This window comes from Ursus maritimus, unplaced genomic scaffold (genome assembly GCF_017311325.1).
Source record: "Ursus maritimus isolate PB19 unplaced genomic scaffold, ASM1731132v1 scaffold_7, whole genome shotgun sequence".
Taxonomy (NCBI): domain Eukaryota; kingdom Metazoa; phylum Chordata; class Mammalia; order Carnivora; family Ursidae; genus Ursus; species Ursus maritimus.
The window spans coordinates 22,296,063-22,311,439 of NW_024426885.1; the positions used below are offsets into that span (position 1 = coordinate 22,296,063).

General features: G+C 40.5%; 1 protein-coding gene across 4 annotated transcripts in view; it reads left to right on the forward strand.

The window, feature by feature from the left end:
• The window catches only part of SORCS1 (sortilin related VPS10 domain containing receptor 1), a 485,001-nt gene that overhangs the window by 298,912 nt on the left and 170,712 nt on the right, over window positions 1-15,377 (forward strand). For all 4 annotated transcript variants that reach the window (XM_040624058.1, XM_040624056.1, XM_008686657.2 and 1 more), the window contains exon 4: window positions 10,061-10,219. In XM_040624058.1, the coding sequence (XP_040479992.1) occupies window positions 10,061-10,219 (159 nt within the window). The remainder of the gene's footprint in view (window positions 1-10,060; window positions 10,220-15,377) is intronic.

Genomic DNA, 15,377 nt, shown 5'->3' on the forward strand with positions numbered 1-15,377 from the left:
TGCAGAAGGAAAGGGAGAAGCAGACTCCCCGCTGAGTAGGGAGCCGAACCCTGGGCTCGATCCCAGGACCCTGAGATCATGACCTGAGCCTAAGGCAGATGCTTAACTGACTGTGAGAGCCCTTTTTTCCTTTTGAATCGGGGTGCTAAGAAATACCACCCAAGTCAAGAGAGCTGATTTTGTGGTTATTTTCTTAAAGCATGAATTCCCTGTTGGTAGTAACTTCGAGCAGATGAGTGTTTTATAGGGTTGGCATAGTATCAGTAGGAATTGAGTTATGCAGCAGGATGCATATAAAATTTAAAAAAAAACATAAAATAAAAATTTTGGATGGTTTTACACGGGCCTGTGCCATGATAAAAATTGATATTTCTATATGTTTCTGGGACACATTTACCATACAACCATTCACCCTCAAACCCAAATTGCCTTTTGTTGTTTCTGTTGGTCCAAGGTTACCTAAAAGTCAGTTTTGTTTTGTTTTTTTTTTTAAGGCCCAGGAGAACAGTAAATATTCTGCTTTCAATTGCTAGGTTATATTGCAATTGATACTGGTGCTTTTGTTGTGAGCATAAAGAGACAAGGACTATTTGCTCTTAAGAATCCCATTTTTTAAAAAGTATCAGATCCTTAATTAAATGATGGGATTGTAATACCTAGATATAATCTCTCTTAATAAAGACTTAGTTATACATACTTTAATGGACATTAAACACATGTATCCTTCTGTAATTTAATCTGGGTCTTTTATGCACCCTAAAAATCCACAGCCTGGAATTTCTTGACCTTGGGTCTCTTGATGTCTCTGTGATTGACTAACAATAAAAATCATTTGGTCTTCAATAAATATTCACCTTGAATTAATACCAGTTTAGAAATATGCAGCCTTCAAATAGTTTAAGGTAGCTGGAACTCAGTGAAAAATCTGACAAATTCAAGTCATCTGTATGTCAATATGCCATCATCAGAAGACCTTGCTATTCATACTGAATGTAATAATAAGAACAAACTTTTTGTCATCTCCTCCTTCTAATAATTATAAGTGACAAATTGTACAGAAAATGGTTGTCATCGTGTATCTCCAAGATGGCTGTCACCAATTCTTGCCACCCTTTTGGATGCATGTATATGTGTTCTTCCTCCCTTAAAAGGTAGAGTCTGTTTTTCCCCTCCCTTTACACCTAGCCCAGAATTGGTGACTTGTTTATCCAATCAGATGTGGCAAAATGGATGTCCTGGGACCTCTGAAGCCAGGTCATAAGAAGCATTGCTCCTTCCACTAGAGTTTCTTGAAATACTTGCTCTTGGGGCACTCACGCTTTGAGGAAGTCAGCCACCAATGATGAAATCCAAGAAACACAAAAATGCAATGCTTTGTGAAGATCAGACTTCATGGAGAAAATGCCCTTCTATGTAGAAAGAGACCAAGAGGCTAAGGCCAAATACATCAGTGAAGAAGCCATCTGGGAAGTGGAACCTCCAGTTCCAGCCCCACAGTTGACCTCACGTGGATTCGAAACTAACTACCCAGCTGAGCTCTTCCCGAATTCCTGACCCACAAAACCACGAGCAAAATAAATAGTCTTAAACCATGGTTCTGAGGTAGTTTGTTACACAGCAATAAGTAAGTGGGACAGAGGTCCTTTTCTCTTTAATATATTGTATCAGTTCTGCTATTTATGAGATACAGATTTTGAGATGGAATTAGCCCAAGATATAGAACTGCCTAGAAAATGCAATCATGAAAAAAAAAATCGTCTTCTTAAAACACCACACTACTATATCACCTGCTCTCACCTGCTCTGACCGAAAGAAAGGAAGAAAGTATAGAGGAAAAGCAACAGATAATGTAATTATACTCAGGGGCATGTCAATTAATCACACTCACCCTTTTCTGCCTCTCAAAAACAACTTGAAATGATCAGTGTCTGGCATTAAAGAATTGAAGAACTAAGAAAAAAATTTTTGCATGAGACAGATCTCCTTGTTAACAGGAGGTACTTCTTCCTGGTTGTTCCCCTTCAGCGCCATCTTCCTGGGAGCTTTGCCCTGGAGCTGCAGAGGCGATTCTCACTTCACTAATCTGCAAATCCTGTTTGAGAGAAACCCCTGGTGGTCTCCACAGTCTTCTCAGGAAAGCTTTAATAGCCAAATGCATTAGCAAGGTCTCATGTGGCTGAGACTTCATGAATCTTCCCCGATCCACCCTGGTGTATTTGCCCATTTGCCATGAAGCATTAATGTAAGTAAGTAAAACTAAAACATACTTGTCAAGATGATGGTACAAGTAAAGCAAGGAATGAAGAATGTGGGTACATTCTGTTCACTAATTTTTAGAATAGATTCATTCCTATGGGCTCTTCTTTTCATTCTCTTGACTTCAACTTGACATTTATTCAAACTCTAAAATCAAATGCACAACTTAGAGATTTAACCAAAAATGGTGTGTCCCTCACCTAAATCAATGTTAAAATATACCGTTAGCTTCTCTTTCTTGCTCGCTCTTCCTCCCCACCTCTTCTCCTTTATCATTTCTGGTGGAATAAAGAGATTTCTTATCATTAAATGAACATCATTTCTTGTAAAGTTTCCCATGAGCAAAGACGATGAATGTCCGCCTCTCTCAGCATTGCTGCTCCTTCTGATAGCAGCTAACATTTTAAAATGATGTAACCTTTTGGCATTTATAGATCTTTGGGGATTTAAGAGAGAAGTTACTCTGGGACTTGTAATGCCCATTGGAAGTGTGTTCTGATTGAGTTTGAGCGGAGGCTATGGGATAATGCTGGGATTTTTAAGGAAGCTCAAATATTCTCAAGGTATCTAATCAGTCTCCATAGTGGCTGCACGAATAAAATTGTTTCTCAAATTTGTCCACCATTCTCTTCCTCTAAAATCCCATTTTTAAAAACCAGATGATACAATGCTAAGCGTTAATGAATATTCCATATTCCCTACTCTCCCCTCAGTATGACAATAGCTATTTCTCTGGCAAAGTGACTTTTTTAGATGCCGGTTAGTCTTATAATCTGTTTCCTAGAAAACCAGTTACACTGGAATAATTCTTACTGGTTTTAGCATAAATTTCTTAGCGATTTCTCTTGTGAGGAAATGTTTGTTTCCCCACCTGTGCTATTATTAAGTCAGAGCTTTTTGCTTATTTCTGTCATTTTTTTGTAACCCGTATGTATGATAAAGCATAAAACCAGTCTTCTGGAGGAGAGATGCTAGAAGGGTGAGAAAAAGAAGGCTGGGGCCATTGTGAAAAATCTGAGTGTGAAGCAGGTCTGGGTATTTTGATTTCATAGATTTATATTTCAAGGCAAAATAAATAAATAAATAAATAAATAAATAAATAAAGCCAAAAAATTATCTTTATTTCTTTAGGAATATCTTACCAGTCATTTTGTTACTGAGAGTCTCCATTACCTAGCTCCTAATTCCTTGTGGCCAACCTGTTTTTCCCATCTAGGCAATATGTTTGTGAGATATTTGCAATATAGTCTCTCTCCCTTTCTCTCTCTCTCTTTCTTTCTCTCTGTCTCCCTCTCTCTCCCCACCTTCCCCTCTCTTGAACTCAACTATCATATTTTTGCAAAACATGTAGTATTAAATGTGCCATTCTTTGTGAAGTAATAACAGTAACATTAGCACGAAACTTAGTATTCCTTTCATACAGATGATCTTATGTAATCTACACATAGACCCATGCAGCGTATGCCGTAGATAACTTTAACACTGACTGTGTGACCTTGAACTAAACAACTCATTTCTCTAAGCCTCATTTCCTCATCTGCCAAATGGACATAATATCTACCTGAAGTATTTTTAAGCAATTTAGTGAAGTACTATTTTAAAGGTTTAGTAGAGTGTTTGGTGCACCACAGATGCTCCATAAATGTAAACTTTTTTTATAGTATCACTATTCTCAACAAGAAAACAGGCTCATGAAAAGATTAAGTGAGCTATGAGCTCTTCAAAGTGACATAACTGATACATAGCGGAGATGAAACTCAAATCCATCTTTGGAGTCAGGCCCTGTGTTATTTCCTGTGATTATGGTATATATTTGTAGTTTGTTTTTCCTTCTTCTCCTGACATGAATGACCTTCAGTAAGCACACTCTCTTTCTTTGTCTTTTCTGAAGAAGTACACACATTCACAACAACATTCACTACGGTCAGGTTTAAAATTTGGTCATGGTTCTTCTTGTGGAAAACAGGCCTGTAGTTCATGATCCCTATGCTCAGCCTTGCAGACCAGCCCTCCCATATCCATGAGCATGTTTCCTTTGTGGGAGGGTCAGTTTCATCCACAGTAATGGAAGCAGGGTCTTACCGTGAAATGATGCTTTTTAGTTTGAGATTCTCTAAGTTGAGTCAAAGGAGAGGATTATGTTTAGTAGATTCCAAGAGAAATAAGAAACCTTTTTATTTGCAGTCGGGAGGGGTACAGAGGGAGAGAAAGAATCTTAGGCAGGCTCCATGCTCAGTGCTCAATCCCATGACCCTGAGATCATGATGAAACCAAGAGTTGGATGCTTAACTGATGAGCCACCCAGGCACCCTAAGAAGTCTTTTTAAAACTTTCTTTGTTGAAATGTCTTCCAAGGAGTGTAACCCATACACTTTCATTCCTGGTGAACCTCGCTCTTTTTCTGTGTACTCTGTAGGGTTGGGCAAAATAATAATTAAGAGGTAGAGTTTTCTGACAGTGCTAGTAAGAGACATGTGGAGTACTGAAATTATAATATATACTTCTTGAGAGTTCTTTTTCTCCCCTAAAAAGTCAAAGCCTTTGGGTCTGCATTAAGAGAAAAAAAAAAAAGTTTAAACGTAAGCTCACAGAAGGAACTCTTTAGAATACAATGCCAAAGTGTCCCTGCAATTTCGTTGAATCAGCTTTCAGGTCATGAGTAGATGGTCAGTTGCCCAAACGTTTTCTCAGTCTCTTAGTATTGAATGACCCGATTTTGTGTTAATGAACATGGATTGTGCATTAGATGAGCTTCACTGAGTTTGGGGGGAGGGTGGGAGTGGGATTTAGGACATGTGATTGCACACTGGCTCCACATTTCTACAGATTCTATCAGTGTATACTTATCTGAACTTTTTTTTTTTTTCTATTTCATCACTTCCCTGTCCTTTTCTTGCTATTGTTTGTATTCCAGTGATTTTCTTTTCATGGGTCACTCTAGGATCCTGTATAACTCTCCTTAATAGTATCCTCCAAATAGTAGCCAATTGATAAGCACTAATTGCTCCCACCCTCTGCTCATCTGGGAAGGATAAATGCTCAGCTCACATTGGGAACAGGCAGCTTTTCCACCTACATTGATCAGCAAATTATTTACGTGCTCTGATTCAATTTTACTTAATTTGTTTTTAATATTGAAGCCAGAGGTTTGCAAATAGCCTCTTATAGTGTTTATAGATAGATTCTTGTTTGAATACAGTGGTTAGATAACTGGAGTGCCCAGTTGCTACTATTGCTATTTTTCTTTGCCATTGTCATTATCATTATGGAAAGTATTTGTTATGCACTTGTGATATAGGCATCTGGATCTGAGTTAAGCCTTAAGCAAAGCAAGAGAGATATCCCCAGTATATTACCTCTTCGTGATTACAGTCCATGAATGACAAGGGGTAGACAAATGAGCAAACAAGTAACGAACAACACATAAAATAAGTACTCTGATTTAGGACCAAAGGAATGGCAGGAACAGGTATGTTCCTGGAGGTGGTAAAGCTGCCCCTTATTAACTCCCACCTTGTCTAACGAGGTAAATGGCAGAATTCCAAGAACAACACATCTAGGAAAAGAATCTGGAAAACTAAGTAGTAGCTATATTCCTTAGGGAGGAATGTCCTCAGTAGGCACCTAGAAGGATCAGAAAGAAGGCTGCCAGGCAACCTTTTGTAGAATTACATCATGTAACCATATGTTGAATCTGGAGCAAGTCAAAGAGAGTAAAGATGCATTTAATTTCTGATGACACTGGGTTGTCAGAAGGACTAATACCAAAAAAAGGGAGAAGTGACATATTTTAAATCTATAAATTGCATTTCATGTTCATTTGTCACCTCTAGGAAAAGCAAATAAAGTTTCTTCCTTCTCCCAAAGTGGATGATGAATGATTGCTTAGGGTTGGGTGGCGGGAGCCTGTGTCACCATTATTGACTTTCTATGGAAAAAATTCATCTGCAGATGCAGTCGGTGCAGTGTCTGCACACCCTGCAAGGCATAAGTAAACTGGTTCTAATCACTCATGGGCTGATCTGAACAGAGAATAATTACTTTCCTGTTAAAGACGCACTCCTCCCCTTGTCTCAACCCTTCTTGCCTCCAAGTACAACAGCAGAGATTTGTTCCAGAGGACTCAGACGCTCAATGTCACAGGGGTCCATGGACTGCTTTCAGCCAAAGTCAGGTATGAAGACGACTCACTCACTCATTCCCTGATTTGTTCATTCATTTGTTTATTTAAAAGATGGATGGACTATGGACCACGCTTTATGCCAGGCAAAGACCCCTGTTCTTAGAGAGCTCACTTGAGGAACTGTGCAAAGTTTAGATTCATGCCTTTTGCATGAATGCTCCTAAAATTCCCTCCTTGTGATCATATTCTAAGAATGCAGAGGATTAACCATGAAAAGCCAGAAGGGGACAGAGAGCCGGTACAAACCAGCAAAACCAGGGATCATTGAACATGTCCAAGAAATGTAATGTTATTTTTTGAGAAGTATCCCCCAACTTTAAGGTACTATTTTGATAATATTTTCCAGGAGAACACCTTCTTGAGAAGATAGGACTTTGTTTATAAATGACATCCTTTATGTCTAAAGATTGGATCACATTTATTTTTACATTATTTCTTTTTCTCAGATAGGTTAAACATTTTCTGTTTAGATCTTGCTTAAATTCTTTATTGTTAACTTATTTACTTTTAATAATCTTCAAAGGACATAACAAACCTAACTTATTTAGGAATAAATTGCTAAAGAAATTTAAATTTAAAGGCTGAAATAATAAAATTCTGTTTATTCAGTTAATAATTTAAGAACTTCAACCACTGCACTGATTGTAACCTAATTATGTTGAAGGCTGTGATTAAGTAATTGAGATACATTGTACACAATGGTATATACTCATGTGTGTACATGCATTTGCATATTTATGTTTCAGTTGGAAATGAACATAGGTCATAACATTAAATGGAAAAAACCCAATACATCCATGATGTTATAGAGAGATGTGAATAAAGAAGTAGATGGAAGCACACACATGGTCTGACTTGTTGAAGGAATAGGGTCATGAGCAATTTATTTTTATTTTGAATTCTGCTGGCAGTCTTACAAAGTTTGTGCAATAAAAAATGGCTTAAAAAAATGGATCCAGATTGACCTGTTTGTTTTGCGTGGATTTGAGCAGAGATTTGAGAGAGGGACCACTGGAAGGTTTGTGTAATTCAGACCCATCTATAAATCTGACAGGGGGACTTTTCTGATAGCTTCCATCATTTCCGGAAGGTCAGATTTTCAAATAGAGGGTTTCAGGTGAAGACTGTAGAGAAAAGGTGAGATTTTGGTCTACAGATTTTTAGCACTCAGAATAAAAACAAAGGAAACCATGAGTTTTGTTTATTCAGTATTAAGTATCCATATGTTTGAAAGTATTTGTGTTATTCTACCTTCCTTCATCTGGTATTATCTGGAAGCAGTAGATCTCATATAGTCTGCTGACTTGGAGAACATATGAGTATCAAAAATATTTTAGATAACGCATGAAAATCAGCTTGATTTGAGGATATTCCGTGGGCCTACTGTTTTTATTTTGATGAAATAGTCTGCCAGGAGAAGCAGGTGGTGAAATCTGCACTCACGGGAGGAAAGGAAAACATGTATTGGTTAACAGGGAACTAGAAAATCAGAGGAGGGAAAAAATCACCTTGCCTGAGACCATGGATGCTCTATAAATTTGAGCCACTCTATGTTATTATGGAAATGACTTTTTGGCCGTAGTGCCAAAAGGTTGTTCTATATTACTGTTAATTGTGGTTGGAGACACAAAGCAATGCGATCGTTTGATGACTTATTTGTTATTTGGAAAATGACAGTTTTTATGTGCCAATAAATATGAAATCACCTGGAAGTATTGTTGTGAATTTAGGAGCCATGTGAACGTCCTTGCTTCATGCATACACTAGATTTTAAGGCGAAGGCGTGTGAGTCTGTACTGAGTAGGCTACCTGGTGGTTCTGTCTCAGCCATCTGATGAGCGGACACTGTCTGCTTAGTGAATGCAAGACGGAGAAACCCATATAACTTTGTCACAATTCTTGGTTGGTAGACAGTGGCTTCACTGGAACATGGAACGACGAGGCAATTAGTCTCCAGTTTCGTGTGTGCTTTTCATCTTGTCCAGAGTGCAGCTGACAGCTAGGATTCCACTCACTCCACCATGTCCCTTTCTCCTCTTCACAAAGGGGCAGGTTGAAGGAATGGCAAGGAACCTTGAATTCATCCTGGGTTACATAAACACAGTTCAGTCTGCGTGTGTCTGGTGTGTGCTCTTCATGTGCCATTTGCACTGACAGGACACCACTTTCAAAGATGACACTAACTATTCTGAGGTTTTAATATGATTGCCTCCAAATGCTTGAGAAAGCTCTGTGTGTTTGTCTGGCATGCAGGTCTTTTATGACACGGCTCTATTTTTTTTTTTTCTTTCCTCTCTCTTCTTTTCCTGGAACTGCTGCATCCTTAGCTGGCAATCTTTAAACCCTGGGCTGCAGTGATTTCTCTTCATATGGCCACACATTAAGCACATCTTTCATGCTTCTCCGAACCAAACTCAGAAAGTGCCAATTAATAAGTTGATGGGGAAGAAGTCAGTGGGTAGCATTAAGGCCACCTGTCTGGAGGCATTAGGTGCGCACTTTGACTGAGTGAAAGCAGACCTGCAGAGACTCAGGAATGAGGTACTTTATCACACGTTCCTAGAGGCATAAAATGAGAGAATAAAAAGCAGTTTTCAGGGCAGCTCCTCCATCTTGTTCCTATTGTGGATGGTTCCCACTGCTCTGGCCACAGTCAACTGTCCTAACAAGAAAGTACAAAGCGTTTGAAGCTGTGAATGTTTCCACATGTAAAGCATATTCTTTGGTCAGTAGGCTAAAGACTGAGAAGGACACCCAGCTGCTCTTTCCATGGCACTTCCATTCATATCTGCTCAGACTGTCGTGGGCGTCTTTCTACTTCCAGGTGACAGCTTTGAAAACTCTTTTCATTCATTCATTTATTTACTTATTCATTCATTTGGAAAATATTTATGGAGTCTGTAAAAGATGCTGGTTGTTACTCTAGCTGCTGGGAATATACCTATGGGGCAGAAAAAGAGAAATATCCAATATCCCTGTTCTCACGGAGTTTATGTACTCGTAGGAAGTATGTAGATGATAAGCAAAATAAAAAAGGAAATTATAAAATAGGTTAAAAGGTGGCAATTTCTAGAGAAAGCCCAGCCTTTGAGTCAAGACTCAGAAAATCAGACTAAAGGTAAGATGACCTGTGGGGGTAGCATTGATATGAATAAGAGGGCTTATGGTAAGAGAGAAAAACCAATGGAGCCCATTCTATTTCTGTTTCTTTCCACCTTAACCACAATGGACTATGACAAACCTTGCTCTTTTAGTTCCCCCAAAATGGAAAGTAGACAAGGCACAATAGGCAAGAGAGCTGAGGTCAGGGTAAGAGTGGGACAGAATTTAGAATAAGGAAATAACCTTTGGAAAAAACAAGGAACAGAAGAAAATAAAACGCACTCCTCTGTGTCCTCTTCCTTCCTTCCACCTTGTCTGCCTCTTTGAGTTTTTTTTAAAGAAAATAGTTTCATGGCCTAGGTCCAGGAGAGCAAACAGGCAGAGTCCAGGTCCTTCTTTGACCAAACATTCGTTGCTCCTTTTTCCTCTCTTTCCAAAAATGTAGCTTGTTTCTAAGTTTTGTAAATTTGTAAACGTAACTTTTTGTTGTTTTCTTTCCCCAACAATTCTTGGCTGCAGATTATGTTACTCACAGACCCGGAGATTGAGAGCAGCTTATTGATCAGCTCAGATGAAGGGGCCACCTATCAAAAGTACCGGCTGAACTTTTACATCCAAAGCTTGCTTTTCCACCCCAAGCAAGAGGACTGGATTCTGGCATACAGCCAAGACCAAAAGGTGAGTGTGATTACCTTGTTTGAGACAACAGTGCGTGGTTTTCCAGGGAACAGGCCACTCCAATATCTCTACATTTCTTCTCAGTGGTGACTTTTATTCTCTGCAATAGCCTGAACTCTGAGCCAGGGGGTCAGGGGCAGCAAAGAGGATTTCAGGGTGCTTGCTTGAGCTGTGTCAATATCTGAAACAGTGTATAAGGGAAAAGCCTGACACTAAGGAAGACATGGTGGAGAAGGGGTTCTTAACCTAGATGCTGCAGGCCAGGAGGAGCTCCCAACCCCCTTGGATTTTGAGACTGTTTTGTGCATGTGGAGATGTGATTGTTTTTCTGGATTAAGGACGCATAGCTCTTCTCAGAGCCTTATAGGGAAGGACAACCCTGAAAAGGTGAAGAGCACTAGCAAGGGATTTGCCAAAACAGTGAGAGAAATGGCAAGGGGAGCAATAATAATGTCCATAGATGATATTATTTCAAGTCAGGTAATGTCAGGATTTGTCTGCTCTTGGTGGTTGGGTTGAAAGAGAAGTCTCTTTTTTCAGAAACTGTTTAATGAGGTTGTGTGTGAGTGTGTGAGATATGTGTATGTATTTTATGGGATACATACTATAAAATATATTATGTACTCTATACTACAGATACACTATAAAATACCTTTAGCTCCTGCTTTTGAAAAACTTACATTTTCGGGCAGAATATAAGGCTAGCAACAACAAATAGAATAAAATAAAAGAGTCACAGTCAAATATCAGACTCTAGCCATAAAAGCCAACCAGAAAATAGGTGCAACATTGGAATGCTCTTTGTGAAGTGTATGATTCAGTGACGTTATCCTGCAAATTATTTTTATAGGAATCTTGTGCTAGAAATTACATATATTTGGAGAAATACTGGACTTCTGTGAGTGAGGAGGGTACTCAGGGTTTTTTTTCTGTTGGGAGGATGCCGACGTGCGGGGTTCTTCCTGAAGGGAGAGGAATGGTGGAAGCAACCTTCCAAGGTCTCTACTGACACGGGGATTTTGGAGGAAGCAAATTAAAAGTCTCAGGACTGGAATTTTATTCATGCTGCCCTTACTGCCAAATAAAATGCACATTAAGCCTAAAAATAGAAAAGATTTACAATTAGTATTTTTTTCCTCTTAAGCTGCCTGCCTACCCTTTCAGCAGAATGTACAATTCCATTCCTGGAGTCAAGCCACTGTGCATCTGGTCCAAGATGGTGCCATTACCAGAGGTGAGGCTGAGCAGCTCAGGACACAGAGCAGTAGTCATTTACTCCACTGGGCTATTGTATTTTATTTAACAATTGCTTGATTCTCCCCGATGCCAGAGGTGCAGTGAGGGCCAGATTTACCTGCCTAAGTTAAAACTATGCATCTCTGCCGTTGTGCTGGGGGAGACGCCCAGAAACATAACCCTTCATGCCCCAGCATTTCGGACAGTGCCTGCCACAATCACTGTGGCAGAGTGGACAGCCATGAAGGAGTGAGGACATCTGAGTTGTGGCCCCAACTCAGCCATGGCACTTGGTGCACAGTACTTGGTGTTGGCTTCTTTGCCTTAAAATACATTTGTACAGATCAGTATACTTGCAGGTGTGTGTACAATGAGATTGAAAAAAATATATATTAGGCCCCACATCTGTTTTAGGTGCTCATCATGGTTCAATGTTGGTCTAAAATAACTTTATCAAGAAGCCTTCAGTCCATGTGGGAAGAGAGGATAAATGCACATGAGTTCACCAGTAGTCTGAGAGAGGCCAGAAAGTCAGTGCCGTCATTCACACATAATAGATACCCAGAAGTAGCTGGCCGTATTATATGAAATTGGCAGCCCGAAGTTCAGGAGATGGAGATCTTATGAAATGATTTCCCCTTGACCTTAAAGAATATATGTCATATTTCTGTTTGGAGGATCACACTTCACATAAGAGAAATGTCATAAACAATAATATAAACTTAGAAAAACCATGTTTACATGATTGGGAATGTGTTCATTTGGCTGAAACTGAAATTTTGTAAAGTGAATTCTGTGTGTATTTGTGGAATCTGGTCTTGATTGTTTTTTACTGTTTTGACTGTTTGCTAGTCAGAATAAGTTTTGTTTTTGTCATTGGGCCTTGTAAAAATTTCGGTCAGTGGAATGGTGTTCAGAGGTATAGATTATAAAGGTTAATCTGGTAGTAATTTTAAGATGAACTGTGGTTATATGAGGTCAAAAGCAAGAGGACCAGTTAGGGTGACATCACCATAGTCCTGGTCTGGACCAAAAACTACCTTCTGTGACCATGGACCCAATGAATGCTGTCACCGTAGAGCTGTAAGAAGCCTTAATAGTCCTTGCTGGTATGTAGCTAACAAACCACAAAGCTGAGAAGTTAATGAATTTTCCCAAAGGGAAATACCACTCATTGGTATCACAAGTCAAAGTTCAGTGAATGGAATGAAGGCTTACCTGAAATTTGCTAGGGTTCTCATTCTTGATTGTGATATCTCGAGATTAGCAGATAGGCAGAAACCAGCTTTTCTGCTGAACTCTCTGTTTTTCCAGGAAACAATGAAGGTGAAATCATCCTGGAAAAAAAGTGTGGATAACCTTCTAATATGAGTAGGGGATAGAGTACTCCATGTCTCAGGGCTTGAATCACAGAATGAGGGGTGGGCCATTTGCTGGGAGGAGGGTCAGATGACCCATTGGCCGATGCTTTTGGCTAGAAGTCAAGTCGAAAGAGTCTGTGGCGGCTCAGGTGTGTCAGTGATACGGAAATAATAACTGGCAATTGCCCATGAGTCGTGGAGCGTGTACCACTGATGAGATGCAGCAGTGAGCACCAAGGAGGGCCCTACGCTGGTGTCGGCAGGCCAGCGACTGTATTTGCCCGGGAAGAGGAAACTTTTATTCTTTCGTGTAAGGGTTGCTCATCAGTTTCTCTGTGACAGCTGCTATTGCAGCTGAGGCAGAACTCCCAGCTAAGAGCCTTGCCTCGGCGCCAGTACTCGCTCTGCTGGACGCTTTTCTACACCAATGTATGCCGAACAGAATCCTCACGCAGAAGATGCTGTCTCTTAGAATCTTCTTGCAGTGGCAACTCCTTCAGACTCACCTGTGAACAGAATCCTCCCCTCTTCCCGCTTCCCTTTTGTCCCATCCTCATTGCCTTCTCAGGCATCCATTCCCTCTTTGGCAAACATGCTACTGTCTTTTGCACATACTCTCCCTCTTTTGCCAACTGTATTTCCCCCTTATTTCCCTGCCATTGGCTTTTTCTCTCCTTCAGTACAGGAGACTTTTAAGGCCCTGAGGATAAAGTCTGGATCTCTGGCTTGTGGGATGGAGCCCATATGGGCTGCAGTATTCTGCTCTGCCTGCATTTCATCTGGAATGCCTCAATACCCAGTGGAGGCTTTTTGATGTGCGCATTTTAAAGGACTCAAAGAGTTTTGTTGAGCAGATTGTCCTTTCTGGCCCAAGACAGAGTTTTACTGGCCATCAATTCCATAGTAAATCAGATTTTTTTTTTCTAGAAAAATAACTTTTAATCAGAGAGAAATGCGTATGGACAAATGCCCTCAGAATTCATAAAATCAGGTTTTTTTGATGTTTTAGTCTTTTTTTTTTTTTTCCCCTGAGAGAAAGCTGTCTGTGATATGCAATGTCTAGGTGGTTGTCAAGAGGTAAAAGCTTTCTTGAGTGGGCAGGAAGGTTAAGAGCCCTAATCTCTCTGAAGTCCTAAAGAAGTACCCTGGCTATTTAGGAAGCCCCTGTCTGGGGCTTTATATGGTGTAGACATAGGAGCAAGCCTCCTTGGCTTCTAACAGGTCTATGTGAGGATGTGCCTTTGGAAAGCCTTGAAACTTCCAGAAAAATAAACATTATAGACCTTATGGAAATTTTATGTCGAGTGGACAGGGGGACACTGATCCCATAAAGTCACACTGCTTAGAATTCTTACAAAACAGCAGTCCGTCACTGCGGACACTATGAAGAATCCCCGGCATTTAGTATAGGAACACCGAAATCGTGCTTTCCTTTGTTTATTTATTTTTTATTTCTGTAATTAAGCAGTAGGCAAAGCAAACGTTCTGTGCCTTCTTTTTGTTTCTTTGCGTTTGGAAATCAAGCAGGTACTGCCAAACAGAGAGAGAGAGAGTTCTTCACTTCATTGCTAGTTCCCTCTCACTTTCTTGCCTCAGTGCAGGAAACCACCCAAGGAAGGCTTAGCAGCAGGCTGAGCCTGCCAGATTACATCTTTATTTTAATTTGGCAATAAACTAGTGTACAAACTGTGCTATAAAACATTGCCTCCAACGGCATCTCTCAGTCTGCCTTAAACACCTCACTAAACATGATGTGTTGGGAAACATTCGAAATGAGAGAAAACAAAACGCAGATGTGACTGAAAGAAAAAAACGGGAGAAAAGTGTAAGAATACGTATCTACCTCAGTGTTGCAGGCCACCGTGGCACGGGGCACGTGGCCTCTCCATTAGGGGTCGCATGCCGGGAGCGATTTATAAAGGGGAGGGTCTGCAATGCTGTGAATGGGACATGAACACTGCTGAGCAGCTCGGGGAGGAGAGGCCCCCTCGCTCTGCTTATCCAAGCCGGCAGAGCTCTGCCAGGGGCCCTGCTGCCCCTCACCCCTGTCCTCTGGTCCTGTGCGGCATCCATCCTCTCGCCACACCTGTGGATGTCCAAGCCCGTCGAGGCCGTGAATGCCATTCCCACTCCCACAAGCAAGAAATCGAACTGAACAAAGCGGCGGGGTCTGAGCTGTGGGAAAATGGAGAGCAGGTGTTCGTGTAGACATTCAGAAGGGCGGGTGTGGGGAGGTGTCGGGAAGCTCCAGCCTGCTGTTCTCGCAACCCAGGATGGCTCGCCCAGTGTCACCAGACCTTCGTATGTTATCAAGAGAAGTAATCTTGCTTCGTGTGAAATGTGGTATTTTCTTATTTTTAAGTATTTATAACTAACTCAAACATTTAAAACAGAAAACTCTGCAGGACAAATAAACCTCATGTGCTGCCTTGTGTTGGTCCCTAAGCATTTTTCTGGCCCTCCTGTCTTTCCCATCGTCTTTTTCTCCTGTTCATGGATCTCCCTGTCAGTTTTATTTTAGGAGATATTAAATTGTTTTGTGAAATTAAAAAAAAAAAAAA